General features: G+C 35.0%; 2 protein-coding genes and 1 long non-coding RNA gene across 5 annotated transcripts; 1 reads left to right on the top strand and 2 right to left on the bottom strand.

Annotated features, from left to right (window-relative positions):
• The first annotated feature begins 1,636 nt into the window (after positions 1–1,636).
• On the top strand, positions 1,637–3,474 carry LOC136807792 (uncharacterized). The gene is made up of 2 exons (XM_067064417.1): positions 1,637–1,749; positions 2,492–3,474. Exons 1-2 carry the CDS (start codon positions 1,672–1,674, stop codon positions 3,407–3,409), a joined length of 996 nt encoding a protein of 331 aa, XP_066920518.1. The 5' UTR covers positions 1,637–1,671; the 3' UTR covers positions 3,410–3,474.
• Positions 3,475–13,143: 9,669 nt separating this feature from the next.
• LOC136807652 (uncharacterized) lies at positions 13,144–16,233 on the bottom strand. 2 transcript variants are annotated; one of them, XR_010846701.1, is made up of 4 exons: positions 15,857–16,233; positions 14,465–14,604; positions 13,769–13,895; positions 13,144–13,580 (listed from the first exon to the last, which is right to left on the bottom strand). It is a non-coding gene; the product is annotated as an uncharacterized lncRNA (long non-coding RNA). The 2 variants fall into 2 exon arrangements; XR_010846702.1 differs by lacking the exon at positions 15,857–16,233 and adding an exon at positions 15,060–15,083.
• A 328-nt stretch (positions 16,234–16,561) lies between these two features.
• LOC136807651 (uncharacterized) lies at positions 16,562–20,920 on the bottom strand. Of its 2 annotated transcripts, XR_010846700.1 has the most exons (4): positions 20,501–20,920; positions 18,244–18,494; positions 16,775–17,452; positions 16,562–16,743 (listed from the first exon to the last, which is right to left on the bottom strand). XR_010846700.1 is itself a non-coding variant. In XM_067064245.1 (3 exons), exons 1-3 carry the CDS (start codon positions 20,579–20,581, stop codon positions 16,870–16,872), a joined length of 915 nt encoding a protein of 304 aa, XP_066920346.1. In that variant the 5' UTR covers positions 20,582–20,920; the 3' UTR covers positions 16,562–16,869. The 2 variants fall into 2 exon arrangements, 1 of the variants encoding a protein (XP_066920346.1); XM_067064245.1 differs by having other exon boundaries at positions 16,562–17,452.
• Between the last annotated feature and the right edge of the window lie 923 nt (positions 20,921–21,843).

Below are 21,843 nucleotides of genomic sequence, written 5' to 3'. Positions count from 1 at the left end.
AGAATGTTCTTATATTTTTGGGCCTCGAAGCCTTATGTTCTTATATAGTTTGTTCTTATAAAAAAAAAACGTGTAGATCGTCACTATTTGTGTTCTGAATGATTGTTTAATGGTCACGCTCACGTAGATATCAATTATATATGTGTTAAATGCATAACCAGGTAGGTCCATAAAAGTATCACTTGTTATTTTGGTGTTTTTACGACCTTTCCATGTCTCATGGAGATGAAAAAGGCATCCTGGCCAGCGCCCAGTTTGGACTGTACGTGATGTGCGACCCTTGAGGATATTTATTTGCTACTTCAAGGGTCTTGAATTTTCGAGACTTGTGATCTTTCCGAACCCTAGAGCTTTTTCCTCAGTTTTATACCCATCGATGCTCAGAGTAACCCTGTTTGAGCATTTAATCATCGTCACGCCATTACAGCCGTACTTATAACCTTATAATAAAACTGTCAATTAAATAATGTAAACACTAATTAAATATTCAGCGCGCGTGAAAGAAAAGGAAAATAACCGACTAGAAGCTTTGAGGGAAGAAGCTTCTAGTCGTTGAAATTCAGAAAAGACACGCAACCTCGCCTCTTCGATTCTTTTTTTTTTGGATCTTGAATTTTTTGTATATGGGAAAATGGAATTGGGCGTCCGGGGGTTGTGAACACCGATATACCGTCAAGACCGACATCAAAGACTATCCATCTAATCCATAATATTTTGCCACCGCATTGCATGTTTAACACCGAAATATCACCACCCTTCTCTTCGAACACTGAAACATCGACGTAAAAAGGAAACAAAGGACTGATACTGCAGCTGCACTTAATCGTGGAAAATACACGCTTTTTTTATAAGAATGGTGTACATTCAATTCATTCAGCTCACTTCTGTTTCAAATGAGCCAGTAAAATTGTACCAAATCATTAATGGAAGTTTCAAAAAGTTACTTATATTGAGTTGATTTTAATAGGGGACGTGACAACAACCTTGGTCCATTGTAGTCTGTAGTACAAAAATGTTAAGAAAAGAAAAAATTGTTTTTCCTTATAGGCTCATGCTGGCACTTTAACTCACTTTTTTAATCAGGATTTTTTTCAAAATATTTAATTTCTTTCTCTGAATTAGATAGTCTTATTTCAAATGTTTCACAAGAAGTTTTATTAGTTTTATCTCTTATATTTTCAAAGAGTGAAAATGGAAATTAAATGTGACTATTGCAATGGTAAATGGTTTGAATTTCGATTTTTGCTTTGAAGATTTAAAGTGATAGTTGTGATAGTTGCATGAGCAAGCTTCTTTCGGCGCATTTGAGTACACATTTTTGAAAGAGGCTGACGAAAAAAGCTCTAAAACCACCGGCAAATTTATGGTTGACACAATTATTGAGAAATGATGTATTCGAAAAAGGATTCAATTTATTACCGATAGAGATTTGAAACAACTATTATGTATGTCCAAAGTGAGCTTTGCCGATGAATCCTTTGAATAAGGAGTATTCATAAAACACGAGTTTGAATTGAATATTGATGATAATTCAAGCCCCTCTCATATTCAATCTGATTTCGCACGAAAAACTTAAGAAAAATTTTGATAAAATACTTTTTGTTTTCTGGTTTTGTTCCTCTGATTTGGGGAAAATTTTGGTTTATAAGTTACAACAGCAAATAATCGAAGATGAGTTTCCGATCACATTTTCGATGTTCAAATTTGAAATTGAAACATGAAGAATCAAAAGATTTCTATATATCTACGGTAAGATTTGATTTTTTGAATTTTCACTAAATAAATTTCTTAAAATTTCATTCATATCGAAAAACGCTATACAGTAATAAGGCCCCATTAAAAGAAGAAATATTTTCAAACCCTGATTTAGGCGAGTCTTTTTTATTTTGTTGTTTTACGGGCCAAGCTACTTTAATGGGATAAATTTTTGCGGGGATTAAATTTCGCGGTTGAGCTCATCCGCGAAATTTTAAGATTTCGCGGGGATTAATTTTCGCGGATGGCACTATTGGGGGGCATTATTTTCTCGATTTTGTGACTTTTACTGTCAAATCATGCGTATTGGTTGTTGAAATACACATTATTTGCGCCTCTTTGATGCAAGTAACCATTCAAATAGTATTCATTTGACATATTTTGAGTTTTGTTTAGAAATATTTCGCGGATGGGCCTTTTTCAAATTTCCAATGGGACTTATCGAATCTCCTAAAAAAACTTCTACATCTTGACAAAAATGCAAAATATAGAAAATAAAAAGACACAAAAAGCTCGAATTCATGGATTAAATGAAAAATTGAACATAAAACTCTCAAAACCTTGGAAAAACACCAAAATCTTGAAAATTTGGCAGTCTGTAAAGCAATGAAAATAAAAATTTCACTCACATTTGAAGACTTGATCGAAACAGTTTCCAATCGAAAGTGGAAAATAATTTACAATTTGGGAGAGGCTTGTATCTCTATAGAGACTTAATCATACTTTTTTTTTACAGTGCTCGTGTATCAAACCAAAGATTCTGGTCATCATTCGTGGATTACTGGCAATCTATTGTATCACATTGCTCACTTTTAACATGATATATTACTTTCATCATCAACCCAACCCTTCAAGATGGTTCACTTTTTACGAGAATCTAACCTATATCATTCTTACATTATATTTGTCAATGGCTTTTATCGTAACTGGTGCTGAAGTTTTGACATTGCCTAAAAGTCCTGAGTCTAACAGGGTGGATTTAAGTTCGCCAGACCAATGGAATGAATACTCAATGGATCATTTAAGTCACGTGGATATCACCAAAAATGACCAGGATCCAAGCACAGCTGACCAGTATTCATCTTATTCGAGTTTTTCGTCGAAAATTCGCCAGCGACTCAGAAGACGGAAACATATGATGAACAGTGTCTTAACCGTTAACACTGGTTGCAAAATATTTTGGGTGCTCAGAAACATTGCTGCAACTTCAACAGTTGTATGTGTAGGTATCTATTGGCCATATCTACACAACTATAAAAAAGATTTCCAACTCAATTTGTCAGAGTATATTACCATAGACTCGCATGGCATCAATTTAGGTCTAGTCATAATAGACTTTCTACTAACTCGAACACCATTTCGCATTCTTCATTTCGTCCATCCGCTCATTTTCAATCTTCTATACATCATATTCAATTATCTATATTCAACAATGATTGGAGAAATCTACAAAGACATTGACTGGAGTAGCTCACCTCTGGTAACTACTGGTATATTTGCAGCTGTTTTAGTTTTCATGTTATTATCCCATTTTGCGCTCTTCTTATTACATTGCTGTGTGGTGTATGTGGACACAAAAACTAAGATTGGATTTTTCATTGTATTGTTTTGTCTACTATTCATTCTATTCCTAGTTTTCACTTTATTGATATAAACTTTTTTTCTATCGCACTAGAATCATAGAGGTATAAAGAAAACAGGAGTTGAATGTGTCGGTAATTGGTCGTTAAAGTCTTTTGATTTCTTTTATAAAATGTATCAAAAGAAATTCTAAGCTCGCCCGATGAAATAAGACTTTTTAGTAGAACTCAAGTTTGCTTTGAACATTCTAATAATCAGTATTGAAGATTCTAGCCTTTTAATATACGAAAATTAGATAAAACTTCGTCCACGAAACAAATTTATGTTCCATTTCGCTATCCGTTCAATTTTGTTTTGAAAAGATATTTTCTCAAGCCAGAAAATGAAAAGTTCTTTATAAGCACACACGATTTCAGACTCAATTTGTAGACATAAAGTCGCTGGAGAATTTTGGAGGAAAGTATCAAGCAATAGAGTTCACCTGAAAGAAAACATTGATCGAAAAATCTTATCATTTGATGAAGGATTGCCAAGTTTACAGGCCTTTTTTTAGTCCAAATATTTTCTTACACTGATATCAGAAACAATGAATCTCGTCTCATCTAATTTCTAAAGCTTAAATGAGCCAATAAGATTTAACCTATGGATAAAAGAGCTCATTAAAAATGCACGATATATGAGATTATGAGCATGCATACATCGTAACTTTTTTATAATCGTAGGGCGATTTTGGTTACAATAGCATACTTCTCCTGTCTTTCTTTATACCTCCATGCTAGAATACACACTTTTTTGTAAGAATACATAGAATGTGCACATAATGAAACTGACTAAGAAATTAAGAATATGCTAAGACTACCACGAATTGATAAAATGAACCTAAAAATGCCCTATTATTGGGCATTTTACCTATACTATAAATTACCTGATTTTGCTCAGGGCTATATAAAAGGATCCCACATGCCAAATATTACAACACATTTGATTATCCCTTTAAATCTCAAAAGTGCTTAGGAAATCCGGAGGCTTCTCGGGTAACTTGAATAAAGCATATCAAATAAATTTCAAGCCAATCCAAGAAGTATTTGTCCCTCTAAGCCATTTTTTCATGTGAAAATTCTCAATTTTACGTCTTGATTCGCGAAAGTTTATGCTCGCGAAAAATTATTTTTTCGTTAAATTCGCGAAAGTAAATGTCGTGAATTTCGCGATTTTTCGTCCTCGCGAAAATTTCTGCTCGCGAAAGTTTGTTGTACGCCTAAAGTATTATATTCTCTCTCAGATAGGGAATTATTCACTCTTGCTTTCAAAATATGGGACTGCAAAGTCTAATTTATAAGAAATACTTCATAAAAATATATAAGAGAAAACAAATCCTGAAAAGGTGCATCTTTAAAATTTGAAATTCAAATTAGAAAAAGAATGACACGATGTTCTTAAAAATAAGTCGATATTTCGATAGCCTTTACTGCATCATTATCAAAACAAGATTAAAAAATTGAAATTCTACAAACTAGCTTATGAAGAAAAATTGGTACATTGCTAAAAGAACTATTAAATACATTACACTTTATAAGAATATTCATGTTGAAATGGGCAAAAGATTAAGATAAGAATGATTACCATATTGGAATTTGGCAACAGACCTTAAGAATGCCATTTGTAGGGCATTTTTAAATGTAAATTGCCAACTATCCCCCAGCAACAAGACTCGAAACTTTCAAAAAATATCTTTTGAAGCTTCAGATACGTGTTATTTGCCAATTTTGGTTGAATTCGTATCTTAACCCAAGAATACTGTAAGAATATTTTAGGATGATAAATATCTCCCAAAGAGTTAAGAATATCCATGATGAAATGGAAAAATATAATTTTCATCATGACGTAATGTTTTATACGGAAGTACCAAAAAAAATTCCGAATGTTTGCCACTCGTTTTAAATCGAAACAATTCACTGTGCTTACCCAGACGCAAGACGTCACACAACGTCAAAACAACGTCCATGTGACATTCATAACGTCCAAATAACGTTATTTGAACATTAAAACAACGTTGTGTGCCAGCTGGGTACCCATAATAATATACTGCAGTACAGCTACTTTGAAAAATGACAAAACAAAGATGGCGTTTATTCACAAAAAACTTGCTTGCAATGTCTTTTCTAGCCGGGCAGCTTGGTTCGTCTCTCAAATTATTCAGAAATTTTAAGTTTTAGCCGAAATGTTTTCATTTGATTGTTGAGGGAACTTTCGGATTGTTATAGGTAAGTACGCTTAACTTTAGTGAAAAACACCCCAGGCTATTTTATTGGGTGATTCCATATAAAACATTAGGTCATGAATGTCATGAATATAAGTTATTTAACACTTTGAGATGTCCACAAGGGGGTGTAACAGCGAGCTTTTATCTCTAAGGTGTTTGTTATTAATTCGTAAGAAGTAGTTTTGCATGATATGGTTTGTTAAGAGATTACAATGTTAATTTATGGTCATACTATCATAATAAACACGGAATTCGTGTCGCCCTATTTTCATGTGAGTTTATTGCTGTGATACATTTTCTTAACTTAATATTTTATTAAATTGTCATTATAAAGTGGTTGGTTGGTAGTGTTCTCAGGTGATTGATGAATATGACTTTATGGTTTTCAATTGTCTTTCAAAGTAAAGTTAGTTTTTAAGTTTAATCATGAATATCAAGTTTTGGGGTTATTCTTTTCGTGCTGAAAAAATAGCTTAGGGCCTTGGTTGGTGGTCTAAAAAAGTCTAATGTAATAGTGGTGCCCTTTCTTAGTATTTTTGCCTTAAGGAAAAAAATACGTCACGGGGACAAATATGGTTAAAGGATAGGAGGACTTTTAAACCACCAAACGACTTTTAGTGCCTTCAGGTGCAGCTTAGCCGGTATCTGACTCGGTTACCGGCTATTTTCAATAAGAATATACTATAAGATATTTTAAGCCCATGGTTGTTGAAATTGTATGTTGCCATCAGCTAAATGTTGATTCAAACATAAATGATGTCCTTCAATGGGACATTCCCGAAACCTTGGCTTTGTGACATAATCACCCCAACTGCTAGCCTTTGAGGTGCCTCCCTGGGACCAATGTTTAGCATGACGCAACACATCGTAACCATAACGTGAACGTGCATAAAGCCCTGGATTCGCTATTTTGAGACCAATGATCGCGCATGCGTACTTTAGTATCGTTGCCATGGATACGGTTTTTCGGCAACAAGTGTCGGTACACTGGATTCAATTTCCATGGTTGGTACAAGTCTCCTATCACCAGATACCTGCCCCAGGCTTCCAACCGCCGGTTCCGTCCTTTCAGTCCAATATAACCACAACGATAGTCTTTGGTATCTGTGATTTTGGTCAAACATGGCTTGCCTAAATCTCTAGCAAAATACATCCCAACTTTCTTAAACTCGTCTTCGTGTTTGACTAAATCGGCGAAATCGGATGATCGGAATGCGAAATCTTGATCAAGTTCCCAGGGTAGCGTATCATCAAGTTTGACTGCTGACAACCCTGACCCATCCTGTTTTGTGTATCCGTAATTGTACCCAAATGAAAGAATAAACAACTATACGGGTCATATCAAAGATCTTAAATTGGTGCCTCTGTGCTTAATACTCAGCAACTAATGAGAAAGATAAAGAGAATGCAGTAAAATGCAGTAAAAGTATTGGCACCTTCTCCAATTTTTGGATAGACAACTATTGAAAGAGGAGCCTTCAGATCACCCTTGAATACGATTGCAAGTTTCATTTACTTGAGTCCGTAATTAGCTTTTTCTAGCTGTACATATACTTTTCTTTTGTCTTTCTAATTTAAAGCCCCCCCCTTGAAAAAGTAATTCAGAGTATGAATGATTTTTATGAAAATGAATATGAAAAATGAAGAAGAAAATGATCTATAGCAAACCAGCAAAAATCAGTAAGTTGTATACACGCTTTTTCTTTTATAAGAATAACTTCTATAAGAATATCAGGGTGAGATTTCGGGTTTAAAACAATAGGCCTATTGTTTAGAACATTAGAAAAATAAGAATAATGCTCACCCTCAACCAAAGTACACTATTCTTATAAAAGAAAAAGCGTGTAATCAGTGTATAGTAATTTCTTGCTCCCATGTATCGAATTCGTGACACGATAAAATAAATAGTATTTGATTCTTTTACAAAAAAAATCCAAACAATAAGTGTTTCAGAGGCCTGAAACACTTATTGTTTGGATTTTTTTTGCTACAAAACCAAGTAACGTGCAAAAGATAGAGAACGCGGAAAATTTTCAAAAAAAATGAATTCTAAAAATAAAGCGAATTGCTTGGATATGCGAGATTCGAAAAGTAATTCTGATAGCAACATACTAGGCCAGCATGTCCAAACAAAGAGACATTTAAGGCTAGTTTTGTTCAATAAAACAATACAACTCTTTATCTAAAATTCAAATAAGTTATATGCATAAATGGGCATCCATTTTTTACAATTCTCATCATTTCTGGTTTGAAAAACGACGAAATAAGGTAAGAGTCTTCTTTTGTAAATTCTCTTTCAAAAGGAAGACTAGATGAATTGGGCAAAATTATGTATGGGAAATTTCATTGTCGGTTTCTGAGGCCCTGTTTTCTCTTGTCCGAAATATATAGGTAGCGTCCAGGTTCACTAGTCAATGGCCACCAGGCTAGGCAAAACAACGTTTTCTTTGAAAAAAAGAAACATCAAAGTATTAGGTTTCTTTCTTGTATGAAGATTCTTAGCCCGAAAATTCCCAGTTCAGGGCAACACGTTTCACAGTCTCACTACTTTAAGATATTAATATTATATAGTCTTGTTATTTTTTAGAAACAATGGAAGGCTTGACTATCTTCGCTTTGGTCCTTGCACTGACCACTACTACCTTGGCAAATCCATGTTACGTCCATGGTTACTGCGGTGGAGAGGGTGGAGACGAAATGGAACCATCTAAGTCCTGGTCAGATACAGTCTACGATATGACACCCTGTTTCATCCGAAACTGCCCCAAAGGTGGAGACGAAATGGAACCATCTAAGTCCTGGTCAGATTCAGTCTACGATATGACACCCTGTTTCATCCGAAACTGCCCCAAAGGTGGAGACGAAATGGAAGATGGAAAATCAAACGATGACGACACACCTGAAGCCATCTGAAGCCTGTCGTAGTGACTATTTGAAAAATTTACTTTAACTTTAACTTTATTGTAGTAATTTCAATTTCACTTAGATCATTTGATAGAAAAAAATTGAAGTAGTTAAAATAACCACATCAATGTACAATTTTTTGACACCTCCCTGACCATTTCTGTTTTTTATAAAATATAATCCTACAACTGATCTCATTTAAACACCCCCAACCACCAAATATTCTCTCCTTCTCGACCAACTATCTCCTTCGTTAGTAGGACCTTTTCCAAGATCCACCATCGATTTCTAATAAATATTATCTTTATTAAAGAGTAGTGCGCAACGCACCGGGCTCAATTTCTTGACCTTCAAATTATTCAAGATTTTTAGCGCCAGATTTTAAGAAAACAAACGTGCTCAGCCGAATCCCGCCATTTGGGGAGTCTTTAGGCTGCCCAAAAAGTTTTAACCTCGTATTGGAAAACTAGTGCCCAGGCCCCAAAAAATCTAAATTTTTGAAAAATGAAGAAAAAAAACGTCACCAGATATTCAACCAAGGTGTGCCAAATCCGACCATCTTTGAAGTCTCCAGGCTGCCCCAAAGTATTTGGGATATACACACAGGCGAACACACAAAAAGGCATTCCCATTTCTAGTAGACTGCACGCATCTCCTCTGATATGTTTTGATATAGAGAATGCGTATATCGTGAATAAAATTCCCGCTCGAGAATTACCCCCGTCTTAGTGTTCTCGAGTTATAGAAACTTGATTAGCTAGATCTTTAGATTTCATTAAATTTGAATTAAAAATTTGAATGGCCAGAGATTAATACAATCATTGGAATTTTTAATCCTTTTAAAGGAAATTGAAACAGCTTACCTCAAATTTGGGATAACTCTAGGGTGGGGATTTTATACACGATTAGTATCACCTATATCAAAAAATATCAGAGGGGATGCATGCAGCATAAGATTCTAGGTCAACTGAAGGTTGAGAACACTTTCAAAAAATAAAATAGTTCCAAAAAAATCTATCAAAACGCCTTGCATTCAAATTCAAACAGCTTCAAGAAGACGATAATATCCTAGGTCATCGCGGCTAAAAAAAACTTGAGTAAAGTGTTGAAATATCTAAAACGTTATATCTGCAGGAGCAGACGCAAGAGTGAAAGAAGACACGACAAATTTGGTTATAATTTTTTCACACATTCCTTTTGTACCCAGTTTTTAGGGGTTAATTTCAAGTCTTGTTTGACTTTTGACGCTTTTAGTCCAGAAACAGTAATTTTCAAAACTAATTTTTCTCCATTTTTGGGGCGTGTCCGTTTTGGGGGCCATATACTGTATATAATTTGTTAAGATTAAGCTGTAAAGCGTTGACTGTAAATGGCAAGCGAAACAAACTTTAGTGCACATTTAAAGCTAATGGACTTTCATTGTTACTTTGTTAAGTAGATAGCAGACGGTTGGGTCCGCGATGTCCATGGAGAAGCAGAATGGCATTTTAGGGTTTGTTGTTAGACACATTGCACCACACCACACCGTAACAAAATATTCTCTATCTTTTCATTGATGCTGAAAAAACACTTTGTTTAGAAAATCATGATCTTTAACTTTCTATTTTTTACTCCTGGAAAGGACGCTGTGAGCAGGACGGATAGCCCAGAAATGGTGAGCGATAAGGGAAACCAGTGTATTAAGTTTTGGCATTTGTTTATTGGCTAACCACTCCTATACAAATGATTTTGGGGATAAAATATTTCCCATATTTGACAATAATTATAATGTATAAGATGGCCGCCTGCAACCATACTCGCAAGCCTTGAAGGGAGGGAGGGAGGTAAAAAAATGATTTTCTCTGTCTTCACTGTAAGATGAGCTTCTTAGCGAATGGAAGATCAGTGCTCGAAGTCATAGCTCTAAACCACCTATAGATTCTACCGAAAGGAGCAAATGCGACGAGGGCGTACTATGGGCGGACGGCCTACCAAAGCCACTAGCTAGATACGCTAAAGGGCGTGGCGTCGTAACAAAATAAAAGTTAAACTAAAACTTAACCTCTTAAATTAACATTTAATGCTCTACCCCCCCCCCAATAATTTTTGATAAATGCAGGGGGTCAAAATTACTGCGCCGTAAAGTCTTTTTTGAAATTAGGAACATTTGGTAAAAATTAGAGTTTTTTAAGTCAAACGTTTGATTGAGAGTAATATTAAGCTAGAACCTTTTTGTATGCGAAAAACTTTTTGATTATATTGATTATTTTTATTTTTCTCGCCTTTAATATCCATGTATGGGACGATAACATCGTCTACTATAAACCCTAAAATTTGACTAGCACCGATTTTCATGAAGAAAAAAAACAACATTGTGGGTGTGAGATCAGGCCATAAAGATAAAATTGGCAAGTAGATAAATAATAAAATCAGATACTTACTTATCAAACAGCTTATAAGAATTCATCAACATGAAATGAAGATCCCTCATACAAGCACGTGGTTTCAGCATGTTCGCCTTATTACCGCACCTAGAGTTCACTTCTTTGTAGTTGAATTCGTAATGCGTTTCACTTTGATCTTCATTGATAGCTATGATTTCCGAAATCTCATTCAAGGACGAGGACAACTCAAGCCATTGACGACGAGTTAGTTCCTTCGGAGAGTCCATATAAAATGTGTTTGTTTGACTCACAGTCGTGATCGTATTTAGATTATTAAGGTTGTATATCACGTGTAAGTAGAGCATGTGATCAGGACATGTTTTACGAATTTTGGTGCTTAACGTTGTCAAAAGGGTTTCTGTCTTCAAAGCGAATGGTCCATCGAAATAATCACACTGTATCCATAATTGGTTCTCCGAATGTCCACCATCATTGTGACTTATCGTATCATAACCATGTTGTGTTTTATATCATATTAGTTTCGACTGGTGACATCCTGAATGCCAATTACCATTTGGGTATCTAACAGCTCCGGAAATTACATCAACATGTCCACGGAGTAACGGCTTTAAAAATTGATTCCAATTAAAGCTCTTGTCGAAATTCCTTGCACCTCTTGTCAAAAACACATACGGTGTTGATACTTTTTGAATGACATTTATTAAAGTCAAACGGTTAATTTTGTCTGTTCTCCAGAAAGAGTTAACCATTCTAAACAAGGTAGCTTGACTTTGAGTTGTTTCAAATTCACGGCGGCAAGTTTTTCATTTGTTTTGTTATTCAATGCGACCAATATACGAGTCATTTTTGACCAATCTGGTTGGTGCCGATTCAAATCTGACAAGAAGGCTCATGTGTTATTCAAATCCTGAACTCCATTTAAAACCAATGTCACCTTTTGTCCAGAATTGTTTTTAGGAGTATGACCAAGGCTCAGACGATTTAACAATCGAACAATATCCGAAATTTCTCTACGCAGTTCATTGTTCCTTTCAAAACGTTTTGACTTTGAAAGTTGCCTCAAAAAATTATTCATTTCTTCAAAAATGGTTTTTTTCTTCTCGATCTCAATGCTATTAAACAGAGAGTACTTTCTACGATGTGTGATCGGAGATCTTTGTGATACTCGATTGGGTGTGGGTGTGTTATTGAATTGCTTGATTTTCATCATAACTTCACAGAAAACTATTGTACACATCAGTGTAAAGAAGAGCAATAATGATTGGCGGCGCCCATTCACTACAACCTTGCAATTATCCATCTCCAGAAGCACTTGTATGAGGTCTCAAGCATCGATTATCTTCTTTTTCGTCTCGTAAATATTCTTAAAAAGGCGCTCAAAGAGGCGTAGAAGTAATTATTGGCGTAATTAGTTATCAAAGCCGCCTTTTTGCGACCCTTATCTTTCAGTGCCCTCCCAAAAATTCGACCGCTAAGGGCACTTCTTAGCAAATAATTTTGAAACTAATCTAAATAAATAAATAAATTAAAACGTTAGTAAAGAATAAAGAGTAAGTACTCTCGGAAACCTAATAAACCCAATAAACGGGGAAAGGGTTTGAATAAGCGGGCTGAGTGGAAAGATTCTCAAAACGGGGGTCGGAATAAAACGTCCTGGGTGGAAACTTTTTGAAAAGGAGGCTAATACAGCAGAATTAGAGAAAAAAACTTTCAAAAAAATTTTCCTAAAAATTAATAAGCAGGGGGTTGGATCAAAGAGATAGAAAATAGAGGAGGTTGCACGTTTCTCTTTCTATTATACTATGTTAGTTATGATTATGAATAATTAATGAGGAAAGAAAAAAAGAGGGAAAAGTTTACGGAACCGACTAGATTGAGACAATCGGTGTTTCATTCAAAAAGATACTATCGACGCCGTAAAAAAGGTGTTTGAAAACGAAAGTAGAACGAGCAGAGAGACAAATCAAAAAAATGGTAAAATAATGGCTACTGTTTTCTTTGACAGCTCAAGTCTTTTGGAAATTTATTCTTAGATATTAGCTCTCTTGAAATATACTGTTCACTTTCTCACGTTCTAAAGAAAGGTTTACTTCAATGAGAGTCTATATAGCTGCAAATAAGGTAAGGTAAGTATAGGGAGAAATCTAGCATCAGTTGTCCATTTTAGCTTTTTTATGAGCTAAAAAATTTATATTTTTATACAAAAATCATAATATATTAAATCATATAATGTACTATCATCAAAAGGTAAATATCTACTAACAAATGTATTGAGATTGATAATTTTAGATCAGTTTGGACTGGTTTGGAGAGAAAAGAGAAGATATGCAGATATAAGATGATCAAAAACTTTAAGAGATTATAAACTTCAAAATTTTCACCTCATGTCACAGACTGTCACAAGTGTGAAGGTAAGAGGTATCCTTTCTGTCTTTATGTATGTGTATTTACTTTTTCTGCTTAATTATAAATTTTGTTTGAAACTTCACAAAAAACATTTGGAAATCCAAATCAAATCCAGCTAAAATCTAACAAAACAATTGAATAACAATAATTTAACAATAGAAAAATCAGAACGACCTGCCCATAACCATAAGTTGAGGTTGAGGTTGGCTGACTAAGACGACCACCCAAAGTGTAAAATCCAGGATATTCGAGAAGCAGCTCTTGCATCAATGAAGTGAATGTCTTGACTAAAGATGAAAAGTGAAAAAAGTCTGAATGAAAGAATAAAAGACAGAGAAATTGTTGGTTTTCTATTTTGAAAAAAAACCTCCAAGACATGCAAGGCCAGGAGCACTCACAGAAACATTGATTGCTTAAAAGTTAACATTGTACTATTTCATACTAAAAAAACTTTGAATGCAAAATCATTACAAACCTGTAGTTTGCAGCCCTTCAACAGTTTGAATAGCCAGGTACAGTCTCCTTTTTTCTTTCCTCTTTAGCAAGCCAGGTGTGGAAAGTGCCTCTGTTTTCCCACCTTTCAAAAATGTATTCGTCAGCCACTAAAATGATAAAAAGTTATAATTTGGTCACAACACACAAGTAAACTGTCAACATTATCTCTTATCAAATAAAAAATGCTCCTTTAAAATCATGAGATTTCTTTCACATATTGTATAATATGAAGTAGAATTATCTGGATAATAGTAACACCTAACCCTCCCCTTAAAGGGAACTAGCAGGTGGTGAGAATACCTACAAAAACTAATCCCATTGAAGAATATAGGATAAAAATGAAGAAACGTTTGTCTTTTGTTTTTATGTACTGTCTAGAAAAATTATTTAAAATTTCTGTTTATATCAAGCTAGTCATCAAACTAAAATCAGACTAAGAACAAGCAGACTTGTAGCTATAGACTAAATTATTTCAATGTCATGGACAACAACTGAATACATCATATCATGGGATTTTTATTGTCATAAAAAGCCATTTTATTTCAGACAGACCTAATTCTCAGACTTCACCTAGCATGGTCAAAAATAAGAAGGAAAAATACAAAAAAATGATAACTGTTGTATAATTATATGATTAGTAACATAAGCAAAATTTTTAAGTTAATATGGAAGTTACCTGAGCTGCAAGTTTAAATGTCATCCTATTTAGTCGATGTGTTCTCTTCTTAATTTGATCATGTAAAGCCCTGGGATTATGGTATTCTCGAACTCCCAGAGTTGTACCACACGGATCCAACTGATCGAGTGTTTGTCCAGCTAAAAGGAAAGGAGACCTTACAATTTCAATCATTTTTCTGAATTTCAACACCTGGTAGTGATAATACTATTTCAAACAAATCATATCAATAATAATATCTAAGGTATATTATCCTCTGGAAATAATAGACAAACCATTGATTTACAAAAGTTTTTGGTGCTTCTATTTCCATGAGAGTTTTCAAAATTGTTTTGTACTCACAAATGAAATAGAGCTTTCTATCCAAAGCACATCAGATTAATACTGAAGAAATGGACTTTATCTTCCTTATTCTTTGAGTTTATAAAATGAACGATTTGTACAATGCTCCATCAGATACCAAACACCTGACCTTCAAACTCAATATAATTCTAACACTTTAACAGCTCCCAGACTACAGGAAATAACTCATCACTTGAAGCATGCAGATGCAGTAGGGAAAAAACAAAAACAAAAGTAAATCCAGTGTAGATACCTCGTAAGTAGTACAATAAAAGCTAAAACATGTGAGGCCGATTTTCTTGCTTGTTGGCCCTCCTCATAACATTGCCTTTCCAACTTACAGATTTCCTCATTTATTTCACCCAATAATAAAACCAATAACAAAATATAAAGTCTTCAGCATCAATAATTAGACAAGCCACACGGTCTCTTTAATATTGTGAAATTTTTCTCCATCAACAAAATCTGCGAAACCACCAGTATCAATATCTGGTGTTGCTTTAACACGCTGAGTTGAGTTATGCTTGACTTTCTATTTCTTCCTACTTTTTCAGCTTGTGTGCTTCTGGGTGCCTTTCAACGCTGATTCAAACTTCGTACAAATAACTCTACACTTTTCACAGATTTTCTCAGGATGAAAATCAACAGAATCATTAGTATAACATCAACTCTCAAAGCATTGAAAGCATCAAAAGAAGTTGCCTCTTTAAGTTTTCTACGGTCTTTCTTTTTATGATGAATTGGCTTATCATGCACCGGCCGCATAATAATCTACACTACGTTTTTACTAAGCCAAACCAAAGGGTAGGTAGGTTTGTTCGATGAAATTCAAATTCTTCTTCTAAGAAGAAGACTTCCATCTCTTCCTTCAGTAATAAAAAAAATAAATCAAGAAGCAAACTTTTAGAAATTCACTGCCAGAGTGAAAATCAACAAGAACCTGAACCTAGGTAGTCAGTCGAGTTGAGTACATGAAAAATGGGCTGAACTCAAAGAGCCAGACCACAGTGAAAAGAGCCAGACCACACTAGAAACTTCAGATATACATACCTCAAGGCATCCTCTACCAAGGAAAATTATTCCCTACTTGAGAAAAAATGTCCATCTTTTCGATTTCGAGTGATTTCCATCAGTAGGTGCTGTTAGCTACTCAACAAGACAGGCCATCTTTCTTCGATGATAATTTCACTGTATCCTTGGTCAAAACGTAAACAAATCATTTGATTGGTTGAAATAAATATATCCAAAAGCATTTGAGATGTTTTAAACAATGTAGTACTTGCTGTAGACGTTGTTTTAGTCATAACTCGAATAGACATAACAAAAATAACAGCAGAAAAATCACCGCTTCGACCCGCCATGTTTGCTTCCTTCTCGATTGGCGGCATAACACAGCTCGCGTCAAAGGCGATTTTTCTTTGTTGCAAAACAAAGGAAATTGAATAGAAAACAAGAGTCGCCTGGCTTTAAAGCAGTTGCGTGCAACCTCCTCTATTTTCTATCTCTTTGGTTGGATTAGGAATGTCTAGGGGGAAATTTTTGAAAATTAATTAGCGGGGGAGGGGGTGTATACTTATTAGGTACCCGATAGTAAACCCGCTAATGTAAAGGTTTAGCTCAAACAGACATGTAAACACTATAAATAATTCCTTAGCTCTGGAATTTTACATAGAGAGGTAATATTTAAGCCCTTGGTTACCCATAGCAACGGCATTGTCACAAAAAGTCTATACATAAAAAATATTTATCGTGACGTTCCTTTCGAAATTCACTATTCTTGGCTCAGTTTGACAATCGTTTCACAATAGTTTTTGCTTCACAAAAGTTTGTATTAAAAGTATACGGCAAATCGATAGCTTTCTTCAGTTTTTTACATTTTGAGCTTTAAACTCCAGTCTTTTGGAATCCAGGAATCATTAAGCGGTCTTAATCAAGTCCTTGATTTGGATAAGTTTATGCGTGGACAACATTTCGTGAAAGACCATCTTTCATCAATTTTAGTATTTCTATGAATTTAATGATAAGGATCACAAAAAGCAAGCCTCAAGCCATCCAGAAGTTAATCACTGGCGTTTTTTCCTGTATACCAAGAAAAGCAGAAACTGCAGAACGATAATGCATACAAATGCACCAGTGAAATATAGAATCGAATGTCCAATATGATCTTTCCAATCCAGGAATTTATAAATGTTATCTCTAGTATAATACCAGTTGATCAGGTGGAAAATTAAGTAGGAGATACCAAAAGCTAACGGGTAGATAAAATGAAAAATGCGCCACGGGATTTTATTTAGTAGGAATTCAACTAATAAGAAAAAGGTGACGATCCCATGTCGATCGATAATAAAATAACTTCGGATATCGTTAAACGTAAGATTCTCTGATGAATCACGAATGAAAATCCAGTAAGCGATTGTTGACGTAATGCTATTAACCATGACCAGATTCTCAAGGAACCATAAGATTTGGAATCGCCATGGTAACGGCTCCTCAATATCAACTCCGTCATTTGTAGCAATATCTTCGTTTGATGGTTGACGGCTGCTGACTGATGGTTGATCTAGTTCGATATCATCGTACAGCTTTTGGTTGCTTCTGAAACGCCCTTCTGCTGGGATTTCTTCCACTGGTTCTTGATTTTTGTATCTGCAAAAAGGAAGTAATGACCCATTGTTTATTTTATAGTGTTGCAGAAAATACACGCTTTTTTTATAAGAATGATGTAAATCCATTTTATCATGGACATTCTTAACTTTTTTGGGAAAATCATCCTAAAATATTCTTCTACAGCATTCTTAGGTTTAGGATACTAATTGGACATTAGAATTTAGTACATACGACTTAAACATAAAACGGCCTTACTTAAGGGGTAATTGACAACTTCTAATTGAAAATGCTCTAAAAATGGCATTCTTAGCTTGAGTAGTAAAATTTCACGATGGTGATATTCTTAGCATTATTCTTAATTTTTTGGCCATTTTCATCATGGACATTCTTATAAAGTGTATTCTTATTAAAAAAAGCGTGTATCTTGGCCGTAGACTAATCTTTCCTATAGCTAGAGACTGGAGCTTTCTATTTTGTATGCCCCTCAGATTTAGTTTTTTTGACTTGGTGACGTGGTGCAGTAACGTAACATATTATTTAAAACCCGTTTTGGAAAAAACAAGTCTGAATCAATGTATGTCCGATTTGAAGTAGGGGTTCTTTCATCTTAGTATCGTGGTCTTAATCGGAATTATAGATTTCTTGGTTGTAATTTATAAAATAACTTGTTGGGCCATAAACTCTTTCTCTAGTTTACTGACCACGGGTGTCATTATGAAATAATGAAATAATTATGAACGTTTAATCAAAAGTGGCACTTGGTCTTTAGTGGTCCCCAACAACACTGGACAAACCATCAGATCGATTAATGACAAATAAAAAGTAATTACCTATCTTTCCGTCTTTGTTTCTTGGAATCATTGAATTTACATACTTTACAAACTTCCAAGAAACTGATGAAAAAGGCATACGAAAAGAAGAACGTCGCAATCATGTACACCCACGAGGAGTACAATTTAAACCATCTGTATCCATTGTGATCAAGAATGGAGAATCCCAAACTCAATGTCCAAAAGAAGATGCAGTAAACAGCACAGAAGAAACGGTAACCAACCACTGATAACGGATGGATGCATGGACACTAAGAAAAAATCAGGGGGAATGTGAAGAATCCAATTCATGATATTCATGACGTACTGTTTTCTACGGAAAGATCTCGGTTTTTGGCAGTAGTGGTAACTTTTGTCTAGCTTAAATTTGCCACTACTGGCTAAAACTGGGGTATTTCCGTAGAAAACATTACGTCATGAATATCATGAATTCATGAAACGTAATGTCATGTCATGACGTAAAATTTGGTTGGAGAGCAGATTTTTATGACACGGACAAAAAATAACAAGAAGCCGAAGCGGCGTGAAGGTCCAGCTGACGTGGCAATAACCGAATGTCGTTCGTACCGGGCTCCTTAAGTGACGCAAAAAAAAATTCCTTCCCATCCTCCACTCTGAGCTTCTAATCTTTGACACTTTCTTTGTATTGCTAAGTTTTGAAAGTTTTTGATGCATTTCCCGAAATTTCGAAACTTTTGCCGCTGATGGGATTCGAACTATATGATTCGAACGCCAGCGCCTTAACCACTCGGTCATCGAGTCACAACTGCATTAAGGAGTTCAAAGTTCCTTATAAACATGGTATTTACTCCAAACTCTACCCGGGAGCTTAAACCCTAACCAGGGGTTAACTCCCATCCCCAACCCTAGCCCTAACACTACCTGACCCTACCTGAAACAACCCTTTAATCTAACCGAGAAATTTGACTCTACTACCAATTCAATCCAAAACATAGGTCAAACATCGCGCGGGTTTAGCCTGGACTTGTTGATTTATTGCGCGCACAGGCCCCGACAAAGACAAAATCTTTTCGATCAGTTGCTTTTTAAAGGTCCATTCTGCTGCGCGCTGGACCAATTACCGTGTCATAAAAATATGATTTTGATTTTCATGACGTAATGTTTCATACGGAAGTAACCAAAATAGCCTGGGCGTTAGCCACTTGTATTATTGTTTAAATTCAAAATTAGTGGCGGCTCGGGTAAGTTATGGCATGTCTGAAAAACTGAAAATTACCATAATTTTTAGATCGCATTAGTCGACAGAAAATGACCAAACAAATGACTGAACTCGAAGGGTACTATGATGTAGTTTCTAACCTGATGTGTAACCTAATTGCTTTTTCGCTGATTTTCGCGAAAAACCGCAAAAACCGATTATTACGTAATAATCGATGACGTCACTAAAACTAAAAATTAAATTTCTCAAGAATGGTTTATCCAATTGTCTTCAAACTTTCACCAAGGATGTATCTTACTAAAGTCGATCATTTGAAAAAAAAATTGTTTCAAAATTTTGATGACGTCAGCAGAAATTAGTAAAAAACGAAAAATCCTATTTTCTGCTGACGTCATCAAAATTTTGAAAAATTATATTGTTGTTTTATTGATGTTTATCATAAGAGATTTCAAATAAAAGAATGTTTAAAACACAGCTTATTGGCCTAGGTTTCGAAAATCTCTATTGTTTCATTAAAACCTCAGTGCGCATGCGATGTATCCGGAGAATTTCACTATATAAATGAGAGCAGTGCTCATATCCTGAAGAGTAGGAGCTTTACACTCGAAACGAAGGAAGATATGACGTAGCCTAGTGAATTGTAAGGCTTAAGATGTTGAGGCTGTGAGAGAGAAGTACCCCCGGGGGGGGGCACTCAAGGTAAATGACCTACCAGACGTTCGGCCCTTAAGGGTAGGTTTTTCATAGTTCAGCTAGTGCACTGTAAGGGTAGGAAATTACAAAACTGCACTGAACTGCACTGTAAGGGTAGGAAATTGTGATAAAAGGCCAATTTTTTGGAAAAATTGGCACAAAATTGGTCAATTTTGGAGGAAAAATTCCACATTTTCTTGAAAAATTGCAAAAATTTTCAAAATTGGAGAAATTTTGAAAAAGTGCACTGTAAGGGTATGATTTTTCATGGAAATTCACTGCACTGTAAGGGTCCGATTTTAGAAGCCAAATTTTGGGCCGAACGTATGGTCGTTTTCAGATCGAGTTTTCCCCCCGGGGAAGTACCCTCGTTTATCAACTCACCTGTGCGTAGTAGAAATCAGTTGTCGGTTGATGTTGAAACATGAAATTCCAAAAATTATATTGCTCTCTAAATGTCTTCATCTTCTTTACTTTTTTTATACTTCAACAATTCAACAATTCTCTTATTATTCTTGTTGTTGCACGAAACTATCCCACCATTATCTTTCAATTTAATGTGTTCTGAAATCAAAGGTCTCGCTTCTTCATAACGTTTCAAGATCAAAGTCTATGGATACTTCTGTTTCTAATTCACAGTAATTTTCAGTTGCTCATTCAGTTGGAAAGTTTGTTCTGATTTTGCTTCTTGATTCTCCAAATACTCGTAAAGATTCACACTATCATACCATGTACCATATCTTATGACCTCTAACCAAGGTTCACATGAAAGAAATAACCAACAGCAGAAAAAGTCAATACATTTGAAAATGAAATTCTAAGAGATAGCGTTGCTCATACAATTTTGAATTGTTTTTTGAATAGGGGAGTAGGTTCATTGTTATGATGATATAAATCAAATGCTCATTTATATTTTAAATTATTCATAATAGTTCTTCATTTTGATTTTATTACAACATTTCATTCAGATACAGTTAGTGAGTCTCCAGTGTTACATTTTCCCCTCTGCATCTTCAATTATTTAAGGGCATATTTTTCGATGATTTTTTGCATGTTTTCTGTGAGAGATTAATATGGATAGGCGCAGTTTAAATCGACTTATACACTCGCAAACTCAAAGATTTAGTAGGTTTTGTTTTTACATTAGTGTTCCCGTTTCATATAGACACATATTTTATACCAGGACAGTGTCTGCCTATTGTTATATTATGCTGATATAAGCAAAAAATGTTTTTCTTTTCCTATTTCTGGCCAATCTTGCTCCACATCCGTGTCAATCCAATGTGAAAAAACTTGTGAATTAAAATTGATGAGTAAGCAAACGATATCACTCTTATTTAAAAACAAAACCTTTAACTTTAGTAAGTTTTCGAAAAACTTGGTAAAAACTTGGTAAACATATACTCTTTATCTCTAAGCATTTGTTTGGTGTCAAATTATGACCGAGTGAGCTGCTTGAGAATTTACGGCACGCTTGAGGATTTACGGCACGCGTCGACCTATTGCGGCGGAGAGGGGGTTGTATTTTTACGATGTGACGGGATTTGCCCTATTTTAGTACGGTTTTACGAGATTTGACGAAAAAAGAGACGGGAAAACGGTATTTTAAAATCAGACCGTGACGAGACCAATTTAATTTGTTGTTCTACGGGCAGATCGTTAGAAAAATATGGGTCGGTCGGTCGGTAAAATAAGAATAAATTTTTCATTTATCAGGGTTGGTAAGG

Source organism: Clytia hemisphaerica, unplaced genomic scaffold (assembly GCF_902728285.1).
Source record: "Clytia hemisphaerica strain Z4C2 unplaced genomic scaffold, Clytia hemisphaerica genome assembly, whole genome shotgun sequence".
NCBI classification, from domain to species: domain Eukaryota; kingdom Metazoa; phylum Cnidaria; class Hydrozoa; order Leptothecata; family Clytiidae; genus Clytia; species Clytia hemisphaerica.
The sequence above is the reverse complement of the archived record's forward strand: the minus strand, read 5'-3'. Positions and strand labels throughout refer to the sequence as shown.